The sequence below is a fragment of the Bufo gargarizans genome, chromosome 7 (genome assembly GCF_014858855.1).
Source record: "Bufo gargarizans isolate SCDJY-AF-19 chromosome 7, ASM1485885v1, whole genome shotgun sequence".
Taxonomy (NCBI): domain Eukaryota; kingdom Metazoa; phylum Chordata; class Amphibia; order Anura; family Bufonidae; genus Bufo; species Bufo gargarizans.
Window position 1 is genome coordinate 150,046,291 of NC_058086.1, and position 25,238 is coordinate 150,071,528.

At 45.1% G+C, this 25,238-nt stretch overlaps 1 protein-coding gene across 1 annotated transcript in view; it reads left to right on the forward strand.

Annotated features, from left to right (window-relative positions):
* The window catches only part of LOC122943240 (dimethylaniline monooxygenase [N-oxide-forming] 3-like), a 114,956-nt gene that overhangs the window by 63,633 nt on the left and 26,085 nt on the right, over positions 1-25,238 (forward strand). The window contains exons 3-6 of the mRNA XM_044300826.1: positions 12,718-12,906; positions 15,063-15,225; positions 17,574-17,716; positions 21,674-21,873. Of these exons, the coding sequence (XP_044156761.1) occupies positions 12,718-12,906; positions 15,063-15,225; positions 17,574-17,716; positions 21,674-21,873 (695 nt within the window). The remainder of the gene's footprint in view (positions 1-12,717; positions 12,907-15,062; positions 15,226-17,573; positions 17,717-21,673; positions 21,874-25,238) is intronic.

Sequence of the window (25,238 nt, forward strand, 5' to 3'; positions counted from 1 at the left end):
GCAATAAAATGAGTGTTGTTAATAGGAGTAATGGAGGGATAAATGAGATCCAGACTTAAAGTATAATGCAACTTGTCTTTACTGGATGGATGGCAACATAAATCCATACGAGTAAAGCAATAGTCTTTAGGTCCCAGCAGGTATTGGCAATGTATGGCAGGGAATAATATCTCTTCTGCAGTTTAACTATATGCCTGGAGAATCTGGCAGGTATTTATCTTCTGCGCTGTCTGTCTTCTGCTTAGTATGGGCCTGACTAGCTGAGGAAGAATTTGGCTTCTCCTGGACTCTGGATAAGTACTCACAGGACCGCTCGCAGGGAATGATGCTTCCTGGAGATCTGTAGTTCTGGAGGTGTTGCTTGCTTGTCACCAGCTGAGGTAGATGACTCAGGCTGGGAAGAGTGATCTTTGGCCTCAGCCGAGGCTGGATCCTAGGTTGGGATCACTGTAACTGGGAGCTCCTACTAACACAGCCTACCCCATGCGGGGGTAGCTGGTACACTAACAACTTCCTTCTCCTCCTCATGAGACAGGACATGGGAACAACCCACTTCTGCTTACACAGGGGAGACTAGATTGGAATGAACTATTCCGGTCTAGGTATAGTAAACTAACTATGATCTGCTGAACATATTGCTGCCACCTGCTGGTGCACATAAAAATTACAGCAAAATACATAAAACAGGCCTAAAAGTATATATACAGGGAAATGCAATGTTAGATTACACAAGATGACAATACATTTACACCTGACATGTTGTAGCAGGGAAACAGAGTTTAGTAACATACTCTGGGAGGTTACAAATGGAATGGTAAGTTCCATTCTAACTAAAGTTCTCTGCCAGATACACTACCACCTGCTGGTAAACCCAGGCACAGTGCATGAAATACAATACATAACAGTTACATAGCACCTAATGAACAGACCTGAAAACAGAAGGCATGTTGATGGCACACATTGGTTAGGCATTTTAGACAGTAGCAGGTTGTAGGAATGGCAATCCACGCTCTGGGGTACTACAACTGCTAATTCAACACTTCCCCAAGTCATGGCTGCAGTGGTTGAAGGAGTGCACCCTTTCCTACCCTTAGGTCAACACGCTGGGTTTTGGGTCTTCCTACCTGGTGATTCAAGGCAGGAGAATAGTGTAGGAGCGGATGATGGAGGTAAATGACAAGGCTAATTGGGCTATAGCAGACAAGCGTCTCTTTACTGGAGATGATGAGTAGTGCAAATATAAGTAGTATACACAGTTCTTAAGTATTTCACAAGGCAGACATTTCCCAAAAGGCTTTGTATGGGGGGCAGACCAGGGGCGTAACTAAAAGCTCATGGGCCCTGGTGCAAGAGTTCAGCTTGGGCCCCCGTCCCTCAGTGCTTGTTGGAAAGGGGCAGGGGAGCACATAGCCTTCCTGCTGCCTGAGGCAAACATTGAAAGGGCACCCCCTCAAGCCAAATTCTTAACCTAGCCCCTTCCCTCCAGCCAGAGGTGTAAATTGACCAGTATGCACTTTCTATAATGCCAGTGTCTTATGTGGCACAAGGGTCTTTGGGTCCCCTCAGGCTCCTGGGCCGGGTAGCGACTGCTACCTCTGCACCCCCTATAGCTATGCCCCTGGGGCAGGCATTATGGTGGTCCCTACTAAGTCTCTCTACAGATATTCCTTGCAATCCTTCCAAATGACCAAAGTCATGCAAGTCCTTTCTCAATATATTGCAGCAATACCCAACTGCAGGTTGCAGTCCTAGATCAGATGCCCGGTCCGTCTCAGTAGTGTTGTGAGCCAAACCACTTGCAGTAAAGTCCAAAGCTGTAAAAAAGCATTACTTTTACGGTCTTTAATGTCCACACATGTCCCCTTCAATAGTCCTTAACCATCTGTAGAAATTCAATGCTTCCCTCAATTAGAGGTTGTCTCTCAGCACACTTTCTTTTCTGGTAGCTTGATATCTCACAGGGATGTTTTTTTTCCTGGATAATTCTACACAACAGCTTTTGGCTTGGCCTACTTGTCAGCAGCACTTACTAGACATGTCCTCTCTTTTGCGGATGCAGTACCCTAGAATGGTTACTGCAAAGGGTTAATTGCTGTAGTTCCATTTTATTGACTTGAATGTTGTGATTGTTTGTATCTATGTACTTAATAGCATTGTATGGACAGTCTTGGCTCACCGTGTTAGGCTGCAACTTAGATTAGGAGTTCCGGCTGTGCTAAGTGAAGACATACATGTGCAATCTCCTCAGAGCTGGGCCGAAGTTCAGAGAATCCTCATTAGGGATGAGCGAACTCGAACTGTATAGTTCGGGTTCGTACCGAATTTTGGGGTGTCCGTGACACGGACCCGAACCCGGACATTTTCGTAAAAGTCCGGGTTCGGGTTCGGTGTTCGTCGCTTTCTTCGCGCTTTTGTGACGCTTTCTTGGCGCTTTTTGAAAGGCTGCAAAGCAGCCAATCAACAAGCGTCATACTACTTGCCCCAAGAGGCCATCACAGCCATGCCTACTATTGGCATGGCTGTGATTGGCCAGAGCACCATGTGACCCAGCCTCTATTTAAGCTGGAGTCACATAGCGCCGCCCGTCACTCTGCTCTGATTAGCGTAGGGAGAGGTTGCGGCTGCGACAGTAGGGCGAGATTAGGCAGATTAACTCCTCCAAAGGACTTGATTAACTGATCGATCTGCAGCTGTGGATCATTGAGCTGCTGATCCTCAATTGCTCACTGTTTTTAGGCTGCACAGACCGTTTGTCAGTCTCATTTTTCTGGGGTGATCGGCGGCCATTTTGTGTCTTGTGGTGCGCCAGCACAAGCTGCGACCAAGTGCATTTAACCCTCAATGGTGTGGTTGTTTTTTGGCTAAAGCCTACATCAGGGTGAAGCTGTCACACCAAGTGCATTTATCCAGCAATAGTCTGTTCATTTTTTGGCCATATACAAAATCAGGGGCAAGCTGCGCCTGTCACCAAGTGCATTTAACCCTCAATGGTGTGGTTGTTTTTTGGCTAAAGCCTACATCAGGGTGAAGCTGTGACACCAAGTGCATTTAACCAGCAATAGTCTGTTCATTTTTTGGCCATATACAAAATCAGGGGCAAGCTGCGCCTGTCACCAAGTGCATTTAACCCTCAATGGTGTGGTTGTTTTTTGGCTAAAGCCTACATCAGGGTGAAGCTGTCACACCAAGTGCATTTAACCAGCAATAGTCTGTTCATTTTTTGGCCATATACAAAATCAGGGGCAAGCTGCGCCTGTCACCAAGTGCATTTAACCCTCAATGGTGTGGTTGTTTTTTGGCTAAAGCCTACATCAGGGTGAAGCTGTCACACCAAGTGCATTTAACCAGCAATAGTCTGTTTATTTTTTGGCCATATCCCAGTCTAATTCTGTCACTAAATCCATACCGGTCACCCAGCGCCTAAATACTAGGCCTCAAATTTATATCCAGCTAAATCTGTCCCTAGTGCTGTAGCTGGGCGAGTTATTTAGTGTCCGTTCAAGCACATTTCTTGTTCTGGGTTGAAATACAATTCCCAATTTAGCAATTTCATAATTTAGTGGTTCCTGCTATATCAGAGCTATTTGAAATCTATCCCAAAAAGGGTATATAATATTGAAGGTGCACATTGGGTCATTCAGAATAACTTCACACACACCCGCTACTGTGTATTTCCAAGTCTAATTCTGTCACTAAACCCATACCTGTCACCCAGCGCCTAAATACTAGGCCTCAAATTTAAATCCCTCTAAATCTCTCGTTACCCACCGCTGTACTGTTGTTGCTGGGCAAGATATTTAGTGTCCGTCAAAGCACATTTTTTGTTCTGGGTTGAAGTACAATTCCCAATTTAGCAATTTCATAATTTAGTGGTTTCTGCTATATCAGAGCTATTTGAAATCTATCCCTAAAAGGGTATATAATATTGAAGGTGCACATAGGGTCATTCAGAATAACTTCACACACACGCTTCTGTGCATTTCCAAGTCTAATTCTGTCACTAAATCCATACCGGTGACCCAGCGCCTAAATACTAGGCCTCAAATTTAAATCCCTCTAAATCTCTCGTTACCCACCGCTGTACTGTTGTTGCTGGGCAAGATATTTAGTGTCCGTCAAAGCACATTTTTTGTTCTGGGTTGAAGTACAATTCCCAATTTAGCAATTTCATAATTTAGTGGTTTCTGCTATATCAGAGCTATTTGAAATCTATCCCTAAAAGGGTATATAATATTGAAGGTGCACATAGGGTCATTCAGAATAACTTCACACACACGCTTCTGTGCATTTCCAAGTCTAATTCTGTCACTAAATCCATACCGGTGACCCAGCGCCTAAATACTAGGCCTCAAATTTAAATCCCTCTAAATCTCTCGTTACCCACCGCTGTACTGTTGTTGCTGGGCAAGATATTTAGTGTCCGTCAAAGCACATTTTTTGTTCTGGGTTGAAGTACAATTCCCAATTTAGCAATTTCATAATTTAGTGGTTTCTGCTATATCAGAGCTATTTGAAATCTATCCCTAAAAGGGTATATAATATTGAAGGTGCACATAGGGTCATTCAGAATAACTTCACACACACGCTTCTGTGCATTTCCAAGTCTAATTCTGTCACTAAATCCATACCGGTGACCCAGCGCCTAAATACTAGGCCTCAAATTTAAATCCCTCTAAATCTCTCGTTACCCACCGCTGTACTGTTGTTGCTGGGCAAGATATTTAGTGTCCGTCAAAGCACATTTTTTGTTCTGGGTTGAAGTACAATTCCCAATTTAGCAATTTCATAATTTAGTGGTTTCTGCTATATCAGAGCTATTTGAAATCTATCCCTAAAAGGGTATATAATATTGAAGGTGCACATAGGGTCATTCAGAATAACTTCACACACACGCTTCTGTGCATTTCCAAGTCTAATTCTGTCACTAAATCCATACCGGTGACCCAGCGCCTAAATACTAGGCCTCAAATTTAAATCCCTCTAAATCTCTCGTTACCCACCGCTGTACTGTTGTTGCTGGGCAAGATATTTAGTGTCCGTCAAAGCACATTTTTTGTTCTGGGTTGAAGTACAATTCCCAATTTAGCAATTTCATAATTTAGTGGTTTCTGCTATATCAGAGCTATTTGAAATCTATCCCTAAAAGGGTATATAATATTGAAGGTGCACATAGGGTCATTCAGAATAACTTCACACACACGCTTCTGTGCATTTCCAAGTCTAATTCTGTCACTAAATCCATACCGGTGACCCAGCGCCTAAATACTAGGCCTCAAATTTAAATCCCTCTAAATCTCTCGTTACCCACCGCTGTACTGTTGTTGCTGGGCAAGATATTTAGTGTCCGTCAAAGCACATTTTTTGTTCTGGGTTGAAGTACAATTCCCAATTTAGCAATTTCATAATTTAGTGGTTTCTGCTATATCAGAGCTATTTGAAATCTATCCCTAAAAGGGTATATAATATTGAAGGTGCACATAGGGTCATTCAGAATAACTTCACACACACGCTTCTGTGCATTTCCAAGTCTAATTCTGTCACTAAATCCATACCGGTGACCCAGCGCCTAAATACTAGGCCTCAAATTTAAATCCCTCTAAATCTCTCGTTACCCACCGCTGTACTGTTGTTGCTGGGCAAGATATTTAGTGTCCGTCAAAGCACATTTTTTGTTCTGGGTTGAAGTACAATTCCCAATTTAGCAATTTCATAATTTAGTGGTTCCTGCTATATCAGAGCTATTTGAAATCTATCCCAAAAAGGGTATATAATATTGAAGGTGCACATTGGGTCATTCAGAATAACTTCACACACACCCGCTACTGTGTATTTCCAAGTCTAATTCTGTCACTAAACCCATACCTGTCACCCAGCGCCTAAATACTAGGCCTCAAATTTAAATCCCTCTAAATCTCTCGTTACCGCTGTCCTGTTGTAGCTGGGAAAGTTATTTAGTGCCCGTCAAAGCACATTTTTTGTTCTGGGTTGAAGTACAATTCCCAATTTAGCAATTTCATAATTTAGTGGTTCCTGCTATATCAGAGCTATTTGAAATCTATCCCAAAAAGGGTATATAATATTCAAGGTGCACATTGGGTCATTCAGAATAACTTCACACACACGCTTCTGTGCATTTCCAAGTCTAATTCTGTCACTAAATCCATACCGGTCACCCAGCGCCTAAATACTAGGCCTCAAATTTATATCCCGCTGAATTTGAATACAATACATTGGGCCAAATAATATATTTGTTGTTGTGGTGAACCATAACAATGAGAAAAACATCTAGTAAGGGACGCGGACGTGGACATGGTCGTGGTGGTGTTAGTGGACCCTCTGGTGCTGGGAGAGGACGTGGCCGTTCTGCCACATCCACACGTCCTAGTGTACCAACTACCTCAGGTCCCAGTAGCCGCCAGAATTTACAGCGATATATGGTGGGGCCCAATGCCGTTCTAAGGATGGTAAGGCCTGAGCAGGTACAGGCATTAGTCAATTGGGTGGCCGACAGTGGATCCAGCACGTTCACATTATCTCCCACCCAGTCTTCTGCAGAAAGCGCACAGATGGCGCCTGAAAACCAACCCCATCAGTCTGTCACATCACCCCCATGCATACCAGGGAAACTGTCTCAGCCTCAAGTTATGCAGCAGTCTCTTATGCTGTTTGAAGACTCCGCTGGCAGGGTTTCCCAAGGGCATCCACCTAGCCCTTCCCCAGCGGTGAAAGACATAGAATGCACTGACGCACAACCACTTATGTTTCCTGATGATGAGGACATGGGAATACCACCTCAGCATGTCTCTGATGATGACGAAACACAGGTGCCAACTGCTGCGTCTTTCTGCAGTGTGCAGACTGAACAGGAGGTCAGGGATCAAGACTGGGTGGAAGACGATGCAGGGGACGATGAGGTCCTAGACCCCACATGGAATGAAGGTCGTGCCACTGACTTTCACAGTTCGGAGGAAGAGGCAGTGGTGAGACCGAGCCAACAGCGTAGCAAAAGAGGGAGCAGTGGGCAAAAGCAGAACACCCGCCGCCAAGAGACTCCGCCTGCTACTGACCGCCGCCATCTGGGACCGAGCACCCCAAAGGCAGCTTCAAGGAGTTCCCTGGCATGGCACTTCTTCAAACAATGTGCTGACGACAAGACCCGAGTGGTTTGCACGCTGTGCCATCAGAGCCTGAAGCGAGGCATTAACGTTCTGAACCTGAGCACAACCTGCATGACCAGGCACCTGCATGCAAAGCATGAACTGCAGTGGAGTAAACACCTTAAAACCAAGGAAGTCACTCAGGCTCCCCCTGCTACCTCTTCTGCTGCTGCCGCCTCGGCCTATTCTGCTGCTGCCGCCTCGGCCTCTTCCTCCGCCTCTGGAGGAACGTTGGCACCTGCCGCCCAGCAAACAGGGGATGTACCACCAACACCACCACCACCACCTCCGTCACCAAGCGTCTCAACCATGTCACACGCCAGCGTTCAGCTCTCCATCTCACAAACATTTGATAGAAAGCGTAAATTCCCACCTAGCCACCCTCGATCCCTGGCCCTGAATGCCAGCATTTCTAAACTACTGGCCTATGAAATGCTGTCATTTAGGCTGGTGGACACAGACAGCTTCAAACAGCTCATGTCGCTTGCTGTCCCACAGTATGTTGTTCCCAGCCGGCACTACTTCTCCAAGAGAGCCGTGCCTTCCCTGCACAACCAAGTATCCGATAAAATCAAGTGTGCACTGCGCAACGCCATCTGTGGCAAGGTCCACCTAACCACAGATACGTGGACCAGTAAGCACGGCCAGGGACGCTATATCTCCCTAACTGCACACTGGGTAAATGTAGTGGCAGCTGGGCCCCAGGCGGAGAGCTGTTTGGCGCACGTCCTTCCGCCGCCAAGGATCGCAGGGCAACATTCTTTGCCTCCTGTTGCCACCTCCTCCTTCTCGGCTTCCTCCTCCTCTTCTTCCACCTGCTCATCCAGTCAGCCACACACCTTCACCACCAACTTCAGCACAGCCCGGGGTAAACGTCAGCAGGCCATTCTGAAACTCATATGTTTGGGGGACAGGCCCCACACCGCACAGGAGTTGTGGCGGGGTATAGAACAACAGACCGACGAGTGGTTGCTGCCGGTGAGCCTCAAGCCCGGCCTGGTGGTGTGTGATAATGGGCGAAATCTCGTTGCAGCTCTGGGACTAGCCAATTTGACGCACATCCCTTGCTTGGCGCATGTGCTGAATTTGGTGGTGCAGAAGTTCATTCACAACTACCCCGACATGTCAGAGCTGCTGCATAAAGTGCGGGCCGTCTGTTCGCGCTTCCGGCGTTCACATCCTGCCGCTGCTCGCCTGTCTGCGCTACAGCGTAACTTCGGCCTTCCCGCTCACCGCCTCATATGCGACGTGCCCACCAGGTGGAACTCCACCTTGCACATGCTGGACAGACTGTGCGAGCAGCAGCAGGCCATAGTGGAGTTTCAGCTGCAGCACGCACGGGTCAGTCGCACTACAGAACAGCACCACTTCACCACCAATGACTGGGCCTCCATGCGAGACCTGTGTGCCCTGTTGCGCTGTTTCGAGTACTCCACCAACATGGCCAGTGGCGATGACACCGTTATCAGCGTTACAATACCACTTCTATGTCTCCTTGAGAAAACACTTAGGGCGATGATGGAACAGGAGGTGGCCCAGGAGGAGGAGGAGGAGGATGAGGAAGAGGGGTCATTTTTAGCACTTTCAGGCCAGTCTCTTCGAAGTGACTCAGAGGGAGGTTTTTTGCAACAGCAGAGGCCAGGTACAAATGTGGCCAGCCAGGGCCCACTACTGGAGGACGAGGAGGACGAGGATGAGGAGGAGGTGGAGGAGGATGAGGATGAAGCATGGTCACAGCGGGGTGGCACCCAACGCAGCTCGGGTCCATCACTGGTGCGTGGCTGGGGGGAAAGGCAGGACGATGACGATACGCCTCCCACAGAGGACAGCTTGTCCTTACCCCTGGGCAGCCTGGCACACATGAGCGACTACATGCTGCAGTGCCTGCGCAACGACAGCAGAGTTGCCCACATTTTAACCTGTGCGGACTACTGGGTTGCCACCCTGCTGGATCCACGCTACAAAGACAATGTGCCCACCTTACTTCCTGCACTGGAGCGTGATAGGAAGATGCGCGAGTACAAGCGCACGTTGGTAGACGCGCTACTGAGAGCATTCCCAAATGTCACAGGGGAACAAGTGGAAGCCCAAGGCCAAGGCAGAGGAGGAGCAAGAGGTCGCCAAGGCAGCTGTGTCACGGCCAGCTCCTCTGAGGGCAGGGTTAGCATGGCAGAGATGTGGAAAACTTTTGTCAACACGCCACAGCTAACTGCACCACCACCTGATACGCAACGTGTTAGCAGGAGGCAACATTTCACTAACATGGTGGAACAGTACGTGTGCACACCCCTCCACGTACTGACTGATGGTTCGGCCCCATTCAACTTCTGGGTCTCTAAATTGTCCACGTGGCCAGAGCTAGCCTTTTATGCCTTGGAGGTGCTGGCCTGCCCGGCAGCCAGCGTTTTGTCTGAACGTGTATTCAGCACGGCAGGGGGCGTCATTACAGACAAACGCAGCCGCCTGTCTACAGCCAATGTGGACAAGCTGACGTTCATAAAAATGAACCAGGCATGGATCCCACAGGACCTGTCCGTCCCTTGTCCAGATTAGACATTAACTACCTCCCCATAACCATATATTATTGGACTCCAGGGCACTTGCTCATTCAATCCTATTTTTATTTTCATTTTACCATTATATTGCGATGCTACCCAAAGTTGAATGAACCTCTCCTCTGCCTGTGTGCTAGGCCTAAATATATGCCAATGGACTGTTGCAGTGGTGGCTGACATGAAGCCTGATTCTCTGCTATGACATGCAGACTAATTCTCTGCTGACATGAAGCCAGATTGTCTGTTACGGGACCTCTCTCCTCTGCCTGGGTGCTGGGCCTAAATTTATGAAAATTGACTCTTACAGTGGTGGGTGACGTGAAGCCTGATTCTCTGCTATGATATGAAGACTGATTCTCTGCTGACATGAAGCCAGATTGTCTGTTACGGGACCTTTCTCCTCTGCCTGGGTTCTGGGCCTAAATTTATGAAAATTGACTCTTACAGTGGTGGGTGACGTGAAGCCTGATTCTCTGCTATGATATGAAGACTGATTCTCTGCTGACATGAAGACAGATTCTCTGTTACGGGACCTCTCTCCTCTGCCTGTGTGTGTGCTGGGCCTAAATATATGCCAATGGACTGTTGCAGTGGTGGCTGACGTGAAGCCTCATTCTCTGCTATGACATGCAGACTAATTCTCTGCTGACATGAAGCCAGATTGTCTGTTACGGGACCTTTCTCCTCTGCCTGGGTTCTGGGCCTAAATTTATGAAAATTGACTCTTACAGTGGTGGGTGACGTGAAGCCTGATTCTCTGCTATGATATGAAGACTGATTCTCTGCTGACATGAAGCCAGATTGTCTGTTACGGGACCTTTCTCCTCTGCCTGGGTTCTGGGCCTAAATTTATGAAAATTGACTCTTACAGTGGTGGGTGACGTGAAGCCTGATTCTCTGCTATGATATGAAGACTGATTCTCTGCTGACATGAAGCCAGATTGTCTGTTACGGGACCTTTCTCCTCTGCCTGGGTTCTGGGCCTAAATTTATGAAAATTGACTCTTACAGTGGTGGGTGACGTGAAGCCTGATTCTCTGCTATGATATGAAGACTGATTCTCTGCTGACATGAAGCCAGATTGTCTGTTACGGGACCTTTCTCCTCTGCCTGGGTTCTGGGCCTAAATTTATGAAAATTGACTCTTACAGTGGTGGGTGACGTGAAGCCTGATTCTCTGCTATGATATGAAGACTGATTCTCTGCTGACATGAAGACAGATTCTCTGTTACGGGACCTCTCTCCTCTGCCTGTGTGTGTGCTGGGCCTAAATATATGCCAATGGACTGTTGCAGTGGTGGCTGACGTGAAGCCTCATTCTCTGCTATGACATGCAGACTAATTCTCTGCTGACATGAAGACAGATTCTCTGTTACGGGACCTCTCTCCTCTGCCTGTGTGTGTGCTGGGCCTAAATATATGCCAATGGACTGTTGCAGTGGTGGCTGACGTGAAGCCTCATTCTCTGCTATGACATGCAGACTAATTCTCTGCTGACATGAAGACAGATTCTCTGTTACGGGACCTCCCTCCTCTGCCTGGGTGCTGGGCCTAAATATATGCCAATGGACTGTTGCAGTGGTGGCTGACGTGAAGCCTCATTCTCTGCTATGACATGCAGACTAATTCTCTGCTGACATGAAGACAGATTCTCTGTTACGGGACCTCTCTCCTCTGCCTGGGTGCCGGGGCCTAAATATCTGAGAATGGACTGTTCCAGTGGTGGGTGACGGGAAGCCAGATTCTCTGCTATGGAACCTCTCTCCAATTGATTTTGGTTAATTTTTATTTATTTAATTTTTATTTTAATTCATTTCCCTATCCACATTTGTTTGCAGGGGATTTACCTACATGTTGCTGCCTTTTGCAGCCCTCTAGCTCTTTCCTGGGCTGTTTTACAGCCTTTTTAGTGCCGAAAAGTTCGGGTCCCCATTGACTTCAATGGGGTTCGGGTTCGGGACGAAGTTCGGATCGGGTTCGGATCCCGAACCCGAACATTTCCGGGATGTTCGGCCGAACTTCTCGAACCCGAACATCCAGGTGTTCGCTCAACTCTAATCCTCATCTCTGAGACTTCTACAGCCAAGAAAGCAATTTTACTATGAACATGCTCCAGAGACAAGGAAATTAGAAGGTCTAGGACCCTCAGGGCCATGTATTGGAGTCAGACAGAAAGGTAATGTGTACGTTTATGGCCAAAAGACTTTGCTGCTGTGAGAGGGAACATTGCTAACGCACCCTTCCACAGTTTGAAATGGTTTAATCAACCTTATCTTGTCTGCACCACTCAGCCGGGGAGTAGCAGAATTGTTCAAGAACATTATTCCATGCTTATGGTCCTGCAAAGAGACTTTAAAGAGAGACAGGTCAAGGTCTACGTGCTTCTATTGGGGAATGATTGCGCTTTAGAACTAAGCCTTGTTTCTTTTGGACATACTACTACTCCCATTCTGAACTTTAATAAAGAGAGAATTATTTATTAGTACCAACTGGCCTGATTAGTGACTCCACCATCCACCGGCCTTTACACCTGCTCTCCTGCCTTGCACCCAGACAAATACCTAACATCAAGGGCTACCTACTCCAGCTACCTACAAGGAGGAGCCCCAACTTCAGGAAGTACCCGAGGGGAAAAAAGGGTGCTTCGTCCTGCTTTGTCCCAGGGAGAGTTAGATGTGGAGATCACCACTGTGACCTGTGAGTACCAGAACCACCTTTCTGGCCATAACTACCACTCCCATTCTCCTCCATACACTCCCATGTGCGTTGCTGCACTTGTTCACCAGAGGATTCATTCACCAAAGAACTTGCTCATCATAGGACTCATTAACTAGGGGATGGAGCCTGCCTGGTTCGAATTGTCAGTTAACTATTTCCTACATATACATAGCCTGTTGCAATACATGGTGCATAATTAACACCACAGTAAACACTTTAACACTTTAACCCATAGCTTTAATCCACTTCAGATTATAGCATTGACCCATTTGTTATTTTCTGTATAGGACCGTGCAGAGGATGGGAGGGCTAGCATCTACCATTCAGTATTCACAAATGCTTGCAAAGAAATGATGTGTTATCCAGACTTTCCTATACCGGATGACTACCCTAACTTCATGCATAACACTGTGTTTCTGGAATACCTAAAGTTATATGCCAAGAATTTTGATCTGTTGAGGAACATCAAGTTTAAGGTACGTAAGTGCTTTGTAAAGTTTTATTTCTATATCATCATAAATAATGTGAAGCATAATGGGAATCAATTTCTAACACTTTGCATTTTACATTGTGTTAATATGTTCTCAACTACAAAATGAATAGACGAAGCTGTGACCTTTAAGTTGCTCTTGGCAAGGAACTGCAAGGACAAACCTGCAAGAATCTGTTGCCGCAAGTCTCAAGGATGTGTCTACTGCAGTAGTACAAGCTCTCTCTGTTTCCCATGTTGATTCTGTATCAGTCTCAGCATTGGCATAGCACGGGTTGCCCGCCCTGGGGCAAGCCAAGTATTGCATGCTCATAATAACATTATAATAACATTATTCAAAGACCAAATAATACCACTTCAAAATTACCTTACCCATATAGGTCCTATTCATTAATAATTCTATGTATGTCCCCACTCAGTTACTTATAGGTGATGTCTCCTCTGACTGAAGTCATTCTCATGACCAGAATTTGATTCTGCATCACTGGACACACAGAACACAACTATTTAGTTATAATGCCTCCATTTATGCCCTTAGTAATCTTCTCCATTTAGGCTCCAGTCCCACTTGGCAGTAATTTACATTTAGGCCCCAGTAGATATAATGTCCCCTGTAGTGTCCTCTGTACATATAATGGCCCCAGTAGTGCCAACTGTACATTAATATCCCCAGTAGTGCTATTTGTACATTTAATGCCCACAATAGTGCTCTCTGTACATATCCTGCCCCAGTAGTGCTATCTGTACATATAATGCTGCCAGTAGTGCTATTTGTACATGTAATGCCCCTAATAGTGCTATTTGTAGATATTATACCCCTCAGCAGTGCCTTCTTTACATACAATGCCCGCACAGTACCATCTGTACATAATGCCCCCAGTAGTGTCCCCTTTACATATAATGCCCCAAATAGTTTCCTCTTCACATATAATATCCCCTTGTAGTGCTCTCTGTACATAAAATGTCCCCAGTAGTGGCCTCTTCACACATAATTCCCCTTAGTAGTGCTGTCTTTACATATATTGCCTCCCAGTAGTGCCTCTCTCAGTAGTGCCTCTATATATAATGTCCACCTGGTAGTGCTGTCTTTACATATAATATCCACCAGTAGTGGCCCCTACACATAAAATGCCCCCAATAGTGCTGTATTTACATATAATGTTCCCTGATAGCACCCCCTGTACATATAATGCCCCCCAGCAATTCCATCTGTACATAAATATAATGCCCCCAGTAGTTCCCTATTCACATATAATACAGACCCCAAGTAGTCACCTCATTACATATAATGGTGCCCATTAGTGGCCGTATCACATACAATGCCCTTTGTACATTTATTGTCTCCCCCCCCATGGTATCCACCCCAAAACAATACTTACCTTACTCCCACCATGTGCGAATCATTGGGCATCATCATCGTGACCATCCTGCACCATTTTACTGCCTTCTCCAGTGTCCTCCTGTCAACTCCGGTGCCCCTTTCCAATTTGGTTCCCCGGGCAATTGGGCCTCCTCCATGCTATGCCACTGGTCCTCAGTAAAATTTTGCAAAGCAGGGGATGTACAGAAGCAGGATTATGGGGTTAAAATCTTTGTGTCCGTAGACCTTTCCTCACTTCCCCGCAGCTCCCCTCCTTCTGCTGATTAGACACTCTATATCGTCTGCTATCTGCTGATGAAAGGACATTGCTGCGTGGTATTTGGTTACATTTTGCCAGGAGAGGGCAGACAGCTTTGCAAACCTTAGTCCAGTCAAAGGGGGACGGAGAGATTGACGGCTCTGGTGTCTCCAAATCACTGCTGTCTGGAGCAGTCCTTTCCTGCTTCCACAACCTCTGTCATAGTAACCATGAAAGCCTTCAGAGAATAGACTTGATGGTTTTCTTATATCTTGCCACGTGTAAACATAGTATACGCCCACGCGGCACAGTCGTGATGCAGTCATCATGCAGCTAGGAACCACGGCATTTCATTTTCCAATAGAAGTCAAAAGAAAAAATGTTTCTGAGACAGACCTGGCATTTTCAAAGTTGTGATGACTGCACCTGGTTGATTGTGGATACGGGCTATCTTCCTATAACTGGAATGTTGTTTTAATCCTTCACTTTACTCAAATAGTAGTAACACCAATTTTCCTATTAGACAGCTGTGGTCAGTATACAGAAACGACCAGACTTTGCAACAACTGGACAGTGGGATGTTGTTACAGAACATGATGGAAAACAGAAGTCGGCCATCTTTGATGCTGTGCTCATTTGTACTGGCCATCATGTTTATCCGAATCTTCCCCTTCACTCTTTCCACGGTATGCCATATTTCACAAATAATACTCTAGTGAAGCATGTGACATTAGAAATCATTATATCACTGAATGTTACAATGTCTAGTTTTAGTATACACTCACCTAAAGAATTATTAGGAACACCTGTTCTATTTCTCATTAATGCGATTATCTAGTCAACCAATCACATGGCAGTTGCTTCAATGCATGTAGGGTTGTGGTCCTGGTCAAGACAATCTCCTGAACTCCAAACTGAATGTCAGAATGGGAAAGAAAGGTGGGTTACAACAGCAGAAGACCCCACCGGGTACCACTCATCTCCACTACAAATAGGAAAAAGAGGCTACAATTTGCACAAGCTCACTAAAATTGGACTGCTAAAGACCGGAAAAATGTTGCCTCGTCTGATGAGTCTCGATTTCTGTTGAGACATTTAAATGGTAGAGTCCGAATTTGGAGTAAACAGAATGAGAACATATATCCATCATAGAAACATAGAAACATAGAATGTGTCGGCAGATAAGAACCATTTGGCCCATCTAGTCTGCCCAATATATCTGAATCCTATGAACAGCCCCTGGCCCTATCTTATATGAATGATAGCCTTATGCCTATCCCATGCATGCTTAAACTCCTTTACTGTATTTGCAGCTACCACTTCTGCAGGAAGGCTATTCCATGCATCCACTACTCTCTCAGTAAAGTAATACTTCGTTATATTACTTTTAAACCTTTTCCCCTCTAGAGGGCAGACTGTGCAAGCTGGTGGTGGTGGTGTAATGGTGTGGGAGATGTTTTCTGGGAACACTTTAGGCCCCTTAGTGCCAATTGGCCATCGTTTAAATGCCACGGGCTACCTGAGCATTGTTTCTGACCATGTCCATCCCTTCATGACCACCATGTACCCATCCTCTGATGGCTACTTCCAGCAGGATAATGCACCATGTCACAAAGCTCCAATCATTTCAAATTGGTTTCTTAAACATGACAATGAGTTCACTGTACTAAAATGGCCCCCACAGTCACCAGATCTCAACCCAATAGAGCATCTTTGGGACATGGTGGAACAGGAGCTTTGTGTCCTAGATGTGCATCCCTCAAATCTCCATCAACTGCAAGATGCTATCCTATCAATATGGGCCAACATTTCTAAAGAATGCTATCAGCACCTTGTTGAATCAATGCCACATAGAATTAAGGCAGTTCTGAAGGCAAAAGGGGGTGCAACACCGTATTAGTATGGTGTTCCTAATAATTCTTTAGGTGAGTGTATATCATAGATGCCATGCAACTGCTGTTGGGGCATTGGTTAGAAGAAGATAAGCCCTGGTTGGTCAGATGCCCTTTTCTATTGGATGACAAGACCCTATGCAGAACTCCAGAAAACATGTATTTTTACCAGTTTCCTATGAAACAAGAATTGTACCAACTGCATGGAAATGGTGTGGCTGGGAAACAAACCAGGCATCTCCTCCTCCTCTCTCTCTCTCTCTCTCTCTCTCAGAATCAGAATTTTTTGAAAAATGTTAGAATTGATTTTCTAATCTTATATTTTAAGTATTAGAGGATGTTAAACTTAATGGTGATAAAAAGCCTTAAGGCTGTGGTAAGGGTAACATCATCCAGGGGTGCCTTAGCTGTTAAGGAGAGGAGTGAGGATCTTTGGCATTTTGGGAAATACTATATCTCCTTATGGAGAGAACCTAATCAGTATGAGGAGTCTTGTAGGCCAGGCAATATTCCACTGGTATTCTGGGAAGAGGGTATGCAAATTAGGTATTTTGCAAGCTCTGCCTCTAATGCCACCAGATGAAAGTTAGCTATCCTATAAGTCAATGTTCTACCTTTTAAACAGGCTTAATTATTTTCCGAGTCATGTCTGAAGGCCTGTTTAAAGGTTGAACATTGACTTATAGGATAGCTACCTTGCATAAGGAGGCATTAGAGGCAGGGCTTGTTAGGAGCTCATTTGCTCTTGTTGCCCGAAAACAAGTAAGTGTAATATGCAGATCCAGGTATTTGGTGGGCTACATTCCTATCAAAAATGTTTAAAGTGTTGCCAGATGGCACAGTTGTATAAATGGGCAATCTTATGATGCTTGTACAGTGTAAGAAAGCACAGATTAGTATGCTGGGGCTACACTTTAAGATGAAAAATGCTGGTGTTTACTATACCATTAAAACTTTGTATAGCATCTACTTCTTCCATCTGTAAATGGCTTCTATTGGGCTTTCGTTCCAAAATACATTTTCCTACTTCCAAATTTAAGGACCTATTTAGGGTTTTATTAGAATTTTTTTTTTTTTTTTTTTTTTTTTATATATATATATTCAGTATCATTATAAACTGTACAATCCTGTTAATTTTTTAGGCATTGAGAAGTTCAAAGGCCAGTACATGCACAATAGAGAGTACAAGCATCCTGAAAATTATACTGGAAAAAATATGCTTATAGTTGGTTTAGGAAACTCTGGAGCAGATATTGCTGTTGAGCTCGCCCGGACAGCTAAAAAGGTAAGTCAGTAACAAGGCATCCCTATTTATAAATGGAAGCAAGAAAAACCATTCTGTATCATTTCATTAAACATTAAACAGATTCAATTTAACCTTTCATGTAAGGCTTCTTTTACACTTGTAGTAAGCTCTGTGGCAGGCTGTTCTGGCAGATGACTCTTGCTGGACCTCTCTGGATCCGGTATAGCCAGATGTTACCGCAATGCCCATTTGCCTCATTCACCAAAATGGGATCAAGGAATCAGATGGACAAAAACCTGTAACATCCGGCAATGCAGACTCCAGAGAACTCCAGCAGGCTGTTCTCTGCCGGAACCATAGGCGTGCGAACGGGGCGTGCCCCCCCCCTGCTAATTCAACTTTAACTGTTAGACTGGCCCTGTAAATTGCAATACCTGGCTGCGGGCGGCAGCTAGTAATTCACATAGGGGGCGGACCTGGCAGAGGCAGAGCCATGTTTGCTGCGCAGGCTCAGCCTGCGAGTGGTCCCGTCTGGGCGGCAGAGTTGACGTCACGATGCGTGCCCCGCGCACCTGCTAGTGAGGTGATGGTGGCAACGGTTTGGCGTGATAGTGTTGAAAGGGAACTTGGTGCCCAGCTGCTCCGGTCCGGGACCTATATAACGCATTATAAAAAAGAAGTATGTATCCTGTCCCACAGTGCTACCCCTCCTCGGTTGTCCCGTGTATAATGTACCCTTATAATATAACTGATGGGTATCAGGTTAAATTATACAGGGGGTAATACAACTAAGGGGTATCAGGGTACATTATTATACAGGGGTTATATAACTGAGGAAGGCTGTCAGACATTATACAGGGGTAATATAACTTATATTACCCCTCTATGATGTACCCTGATACCCCTTAAGGCTACTTTCACACCTGAGTTTAGGTGCGGATCCGTCTGGTATCTGCACAGACGGATCTGCACCTATAATGCAAACGCTTGTATCCGTTCAGAACGGATCCGTTTGCATTACCATGAACAAAAAATAATAATAATAATGCAAACGGATCATTTTTGACTTACATTGAAAGTCAATGGGGGGCGGATCCGTTTTCAATTGCACCATATTGTGTCAGTAAAAACGGATCCGTCCCAATTGACTTACATTGTAAGTCAGGACGGATCCATTTGGCTCAGTTTCGTCAGACGGACATCAAAACGTTTTGGTGTCCGCCTCCAGAGCGGAATGGAGGCTGAACCGAGGCAAACTGATGCATTCTGAACGGATCCTTGTCCATTCAGAATGCATTGGGGCTGAACTGATCCGTTTTGGGCCACTTGTGAGAGCCCTGAAATGGATCCCACAGGTGGACCCAGAAACTGCAGTGTGAAAGTAGCCTTAGTTATATTACCCCCTGTATAATGTCCCCTGATAGCCCTCCTCAGTTATATTACCCCTGTATAATGTACAGGGGTAATATAACTGTACTGTATGTGTGTATATAACATATATATATATATATATATACATACGAACACCCTAATGCAATAGGCTGCGGACACCTATGGCCAGAACTATAAAGCCTCTTTCACAAGGGCAAGGTGAGGTGAACGCATTGCACCCGCACTGAATCCGGACCCATTCATTTCTATGGAGCTGTGCACTGTGCACTGTCATACAACTTACCACCCAAAAGAATTTTACCTCCTTTTCTTCTCACTAATAGAGCTTTCGGTTGGTGGTATTTCATTGCTGCTGACATTTTTCCTTTTTTTATATTAATCGAAATTGACCAAAATTTTTGAAAAAAAATGAAATTTTTCACTTTCGGTTGTAAAATTTTTCAAATAAAACTACATTTCCATATAAATTTTTATATAAAAATCAATTTATTGTTCTACATGTCTTTGATAAAAAAATGCAATAAGTGTATATTTATTGGTTTGGGTAAAAGTTATAGCATTTACAAACTATGGTACAAAAATGTGAATTTCCACAATTTGAAGCAGCTCTGACTTTCTGAGCACTTGTCATGTTTCCTGAGCTTCTACAATGCCCAGACAGTAGAAACTCCCCACAAATGACACCATTTTGGAAAGTAGACACCCTAACGTATTCACTGATGGGCATAGTGAGTTCATGGAAGTTTTTATTTTTTGTCACAAGTTAGCGGAAAATGTTTTTTTAAATAAATAAAACAGCCCTTGAGAAGTGATCACTCACTCGTGCTTGAAAACTTCACCCACACTTGGCATTATCCCAAATAGTCATAGTTTTCAAATTGATTGATAAGGGAACGGCGACACTGTTCACGCAACATCTGTAGCGACCAGGATAGCACAGTAGCAGTGATCCCATGGAAAGTAATGGTGTTGCCGCTCAAGTCACAAACAACCCACACAGCTGGATTTTTTGCAACTCGTGCAGCAATCTCATTAATTTTCATAGGATTACCACTACTCTGCAATACTGGCCGCTACGCTTGGGAGAGAAGGAAAAACATATTTTGCAGAGCTTATACTATCAGGACTAGTGTGAATAGGAACTTTATTCTGACCACAGGTCAGTTTACACTGTGGATTTTTTTAAGCAGAGTTCAGATGAGATTTCCTAAAATATTATCCACTTTGCTGGTACTGTCAACTTTGTAGATTTGTCAGACAAAACTCTGTGACGAGGAATCTATAGTCATACTTCAGGATGGGCCACCAATATCTGATCTGCAGGGATCCAACAAACACACCACACTCCCTGCTGGCTCCAGCATCATCTGTAGTGGACAGAGTTGGATACTTCAGTGTTGCGTTCAGTTCAATGCTGGAGCTACTCTGAAACAAGACCTAAGGATAGCTCATCAATATAAAAAATGGGAAAACTGGAAGTATGTGTACTGGAGAGGATCCTCAAACAGCTGAGCTCTTTCTGCCGTGCTCATTACTACTCAATAAGGGGACCACCACATGGTGTGGTCGCACTGCAGTCGAGCACCATATGGTTGCAGCAGGCAATATTAAATGAATAAAGACCACACTGTTTAGTACAGGTCTATATTGTTAATGGCCACACAGCATCTTTAATACTGTGTGGTCATTAACAATGCAGACTGAATAGACAGCTTGGTCTTTATTAGTTGTACTGGAAAATGCTGAGGCCAAATGGCACTGGACTGAGTGCAGCTGCAACAGGACTGTACCATGTGGTTATACCCTAAAGCAGGCATGTCCAAACGGCAGCCCTGCAGCTGTTGCAAAACTACAACTCCCAGCATGCCCTAATAGATGTAAGCTATCCAGGCATGCTGGGAGTTGTAGTTTTGCAACAGCTGGAGGTCCGCAGTTTGGACATGCCTGCCCTAAAGTGTCTTCAAATGCAGGATCAGAACCAGTAATGCCAAATAGAGCTGGTGTAGAAATATTAACCAATGGAACACTGGGGCAGATTCACTAATCATGTAAAGTGTAGACAGTGTACTTAGACAGGCAGTCTACACATTTACATCTACACACGCCAAATTTATCATAGTGGTTCAGAATGGACGATAAATTTGGTGCTGGAATTCAAATTTGCACAAAATGGTGCATCGCATACCACTTCTCTTTTCAGGTGATGCATACTGTATTCGATTATACTTTTTTGGTCACTTACATCATAAATATATCTAAAATCAGATGCGCCATAAATGTGCCAATTTGGCACAGCTTTGCTTTTACTGTATATTTGGGGCTAAATACATTTGGGACCTTTAAACCAGTAAAGTGTCATTGACACCTTTGCCCCCACACACAGATCCCGACAATAGATAATATTCTATAGATGCTGCCTGACAGCATTATGATGTGAAACAAATCTATACTTGACATATTCTAGATTTAAGTGACTTCAGCAAAGATGTCAAGTATGTATTGTACGAGGGGTTGAAGCAAGACTTTCTGACGACCAGATTTTCCTTTTTTGTTTCTTTCTTCTATATTCTATATTCTTCTTCTCTATCATTATTTTTGTTTTAGGTTGTGCTAAGCACCAGAAGTGGCTCTTGGATTATGAGTCGTGTTTGGGATAACGGTTATCCTTGGGACATGATTTATCTTACTCGATATCAGAGCTTTCTAAACCACATTCTACCAAGGGTAGTTTCCGACTGGCTCTATGAAAGAATGATGGAGAAAAGATTTAACCATAGCCACTATGGTTTGGTACCTGTGAACAAGTAGGTTAATATTTTTGATACATTTTACTCCTGTCCATATGCATGACTGTGTACTTTGCGGAATATGATGGTGGTGTTTCTTTAAGTTAAACAAATCAGCCACAAAAATAAAGGTGATACGGAAAGAACCAGAATGCCATGCACTGCTTTAATGACAGTTAAAGCACTTTCGAATTTACAGAAATTTGATATCTCTACTTAGGAGACTCTGCAAGGGGCTTGAAGTGAATGGACTCCTGTCCATTTAAATAAATATGCCTACTTACTTGAATAAAGTGTGCTTATATATGGCACTATGTCTGGCAAAAAATGAAGGGGATCCAGCGCTTAGTGGAGTGCCACAGCTAGTGTTAAGCAAACCAGAACTGTAAAGTTCGGGTCCATACCGAACTTTGTGAGTTCGGGTACCTGGACCCGAACTTTGCCGGAAAAGTTTGAGTTCGGTGTTCAGGCATTTAATAAAGCTTGTTGAAAGGCTGCATTGCAGCCAATCAAAAAGCTTTTAAGCTGTAGGCATCCATCACAGCCATGCCTACTAATGGCATGGCTGTGATTATCTGGTGCATCATGTGACTGTCACGGTGGGGAGTGGGGGAAGCCCCCCACCATGCGGTGTCAAAGGGTAAAAGGGTATCAGCCTGGCCAAAAGGAGTAATAAGGGAGCAGGTAACCTCGTACAGCATCCCTAATCCTCTCTCTGACTCCTCACCATATGAGTGGACCCCGATGGTAGGACAGCTCATACTCTGGATTCCTAGAGACCCTGAGTCGCTCTGGTAATCCCTCACCAAGGAGCTAGGAAGAGATGTTCATCCCAGTCATGGAGGAACAGGAGTCTCTATCTGAGGCCAGGCTGCAAGGAGAGGGGAAGACATACAGCTTATGGAGTTGGCAGGTAAGCGAAACCCATAACACGCTTACCTGCCACAGACATACTGACTGGAACCCATGCACAAACCACAAACACACAAGAACCCAGGACACCCATAGCTGCAATAAACATGAGACAGGAGAATGTCTAGCAAACATGCTGGACACCAAACATCACCAGCCATGTAACATAACACAAGACATACAACACCCTGAACATAACAAAAAGATAAGAAGGGAAAAATACACCATAATAACATCAATGACCACAAGGGTGGCCCTCACTGGACAGATGTTAAAAGGCAGGAACAGTGAACCACCAGCATACACCAAGGCTGGAGGAACACTGCGCTTCAGGCATCCAGCAGAGGCTAAATAGCCCTTATAATCTTGTAGCAGCTCTGGGCCTAGCCGGTTTGACGCACAACCCTTGCCTGGCGCATGTGCTGAATGGTGGTGCAGAGGTTTCTGAAAAATTACCCCGATATGTTAGAGCTGCTGCAGAAAATGCGGGCCACTTCACCACCAATGAGTGGGTCTCCATGCGGGACGTGTGTGCCGTGTTGTGTTGTTTCGAGTACTCCACCAACATGGCCAGTGCAGATGACGCCGTCCTCAGCGTTACTATCCCACTTCTATGCCTCCTTGAAAAAAACACTTTGGGCGATGATGGAAGAGGATATGGCACAGGAGGAAGAGGGATCATATCCTCGGTTATCAGGCCAGTTATTCACAAGTGGCTCAGAGGGTGGGTTACTGCACCAACAGAGGCCAGGTACACAACTGTCCAGCCAATGCACAGTTCTGGAGGATGTGGAGGAGGAGGATGATGAGGAGAAGAAACAGTTTTCACAGCAGGGTGGCACCCAAAGCAGCTCATGGGCATCACTGGAGCGTGGCTGGGGGGAAACAGAGGATACAGACGCTACACCTCCCACAGAGGACAGCTTGTCATTGCCTCTGGGCAGCCTGGCACACATGAGCGACTACATGCTGCAGTGCCTGCTAAACGACCGCCGAGTTGCCCACATTCTAACCAGTGCTGATTACTGGGTAGCCACCCTGCTGAATCCCCGCTACAAGGACAACGTTCCATCTTTAATTCAGTCACTGGAGCGTGATAGGAAGATGCGCGAGTACGCTGCTAGGCGCGCTGCTGATGGCATTCCCACCTGACAGCGGCGGCTCAGTGGAAGCACAAGGAGAAGGCAGAGGAGGAGGAAGAAGTCGCCAACGCAGCTGGGGCACCATTAGCACCTCAGAAGGGAGGGTTAGGATGGCCGAAATGTGGAAAAGCTTTATCAGCACGCCACAACAACCAGCACCACCAGCTGATACGGAACGTCTTAGCAGGAGGCAGCAATTCAGCAACATGGTGGAACAATATGTGTGCACACGCCTACACGTACTAAATGATTCAACTTCTGGGTCTCCAAGTTGGGCACATAGCCTGAGCTTGCTCTTTACGCCTTGGAGGTGCTGGCCTGCCCTGCGGCCAGTGTATTGTCCGAACATGTGTTTAACACTGCAGGGGGGGCGATCACAGACAAGAGAACATTTATTAAAATGAACCTGGCATGGATCCCAAATGACTTGCCCGTACCTTGTGCTGAGTAGACAAGTATACCGGCCGCACCCAGCCATTGTTATACTCCAGTGCACATTCTCTTTGCATTCTCTCTTCTATTTCCCAATGTTTTTGGGTCTTCCAGAATTTATTTAAAAAAAATACCAAAAAATGAAAAAAAAAATTAAAGAAAAAACAGTAGAAAAAAACTAAAACTGTGTTGCTACCTCCTCCTCCTCCACTGCCGCTTCCACCTACACCGCCATGTCCACCTCCTCCTCAACCTCCTACTCAACTTGACTTTCGCCTCCTAGTTCAAGATTATTATTTTTAATTTTTTTCTATTCTATGTTATTCTAAGTAATTTCCCTATCCACATTTGTTTGCAGGGCAATTGTCCTGCTCTTACCCCCATTTTGCTTCCTTTTGCAGCCCTCTAGCCCTTACTATGTATATTTTACAGGCATTTTAGTGCCCCAAAGTTCTAGTCCCCATTGACTTCAATGGGGTTTGGGGTCAAGTTCGGGTCCCGAACCGAACTTTGAGCCGAAGTTCGACAGAACCTGGCGAACCCGAACTTGTAGGTGTTCGCTCATCCCTAGCCACAGCCCCTATATTCAGCTGATTAGTAAGATTGCTGGGAGTTTTGCAAACCCATTAGATATTGATTGCCTGTGATAAGAACAGGCTATCAATCTGGTCCCAAAGAACACGTTTAAATGTTCTTAGTTTTATTAGAGGGAAGCTGTCAACATGAAAATGCAATCTCCCAGCAACATGTTGCAGAGCAGGAGGAGTTTTATGGGAAAATATTCAGTATAATTTATATTCCATTTAAATGTTTGTTCTTTTTGGTCTTTAATTTGGTCTTTAAAGTCTGAGATGGGGGTCCTGTCAGTGATTGACCACTATCTACCGTATTTTTGAC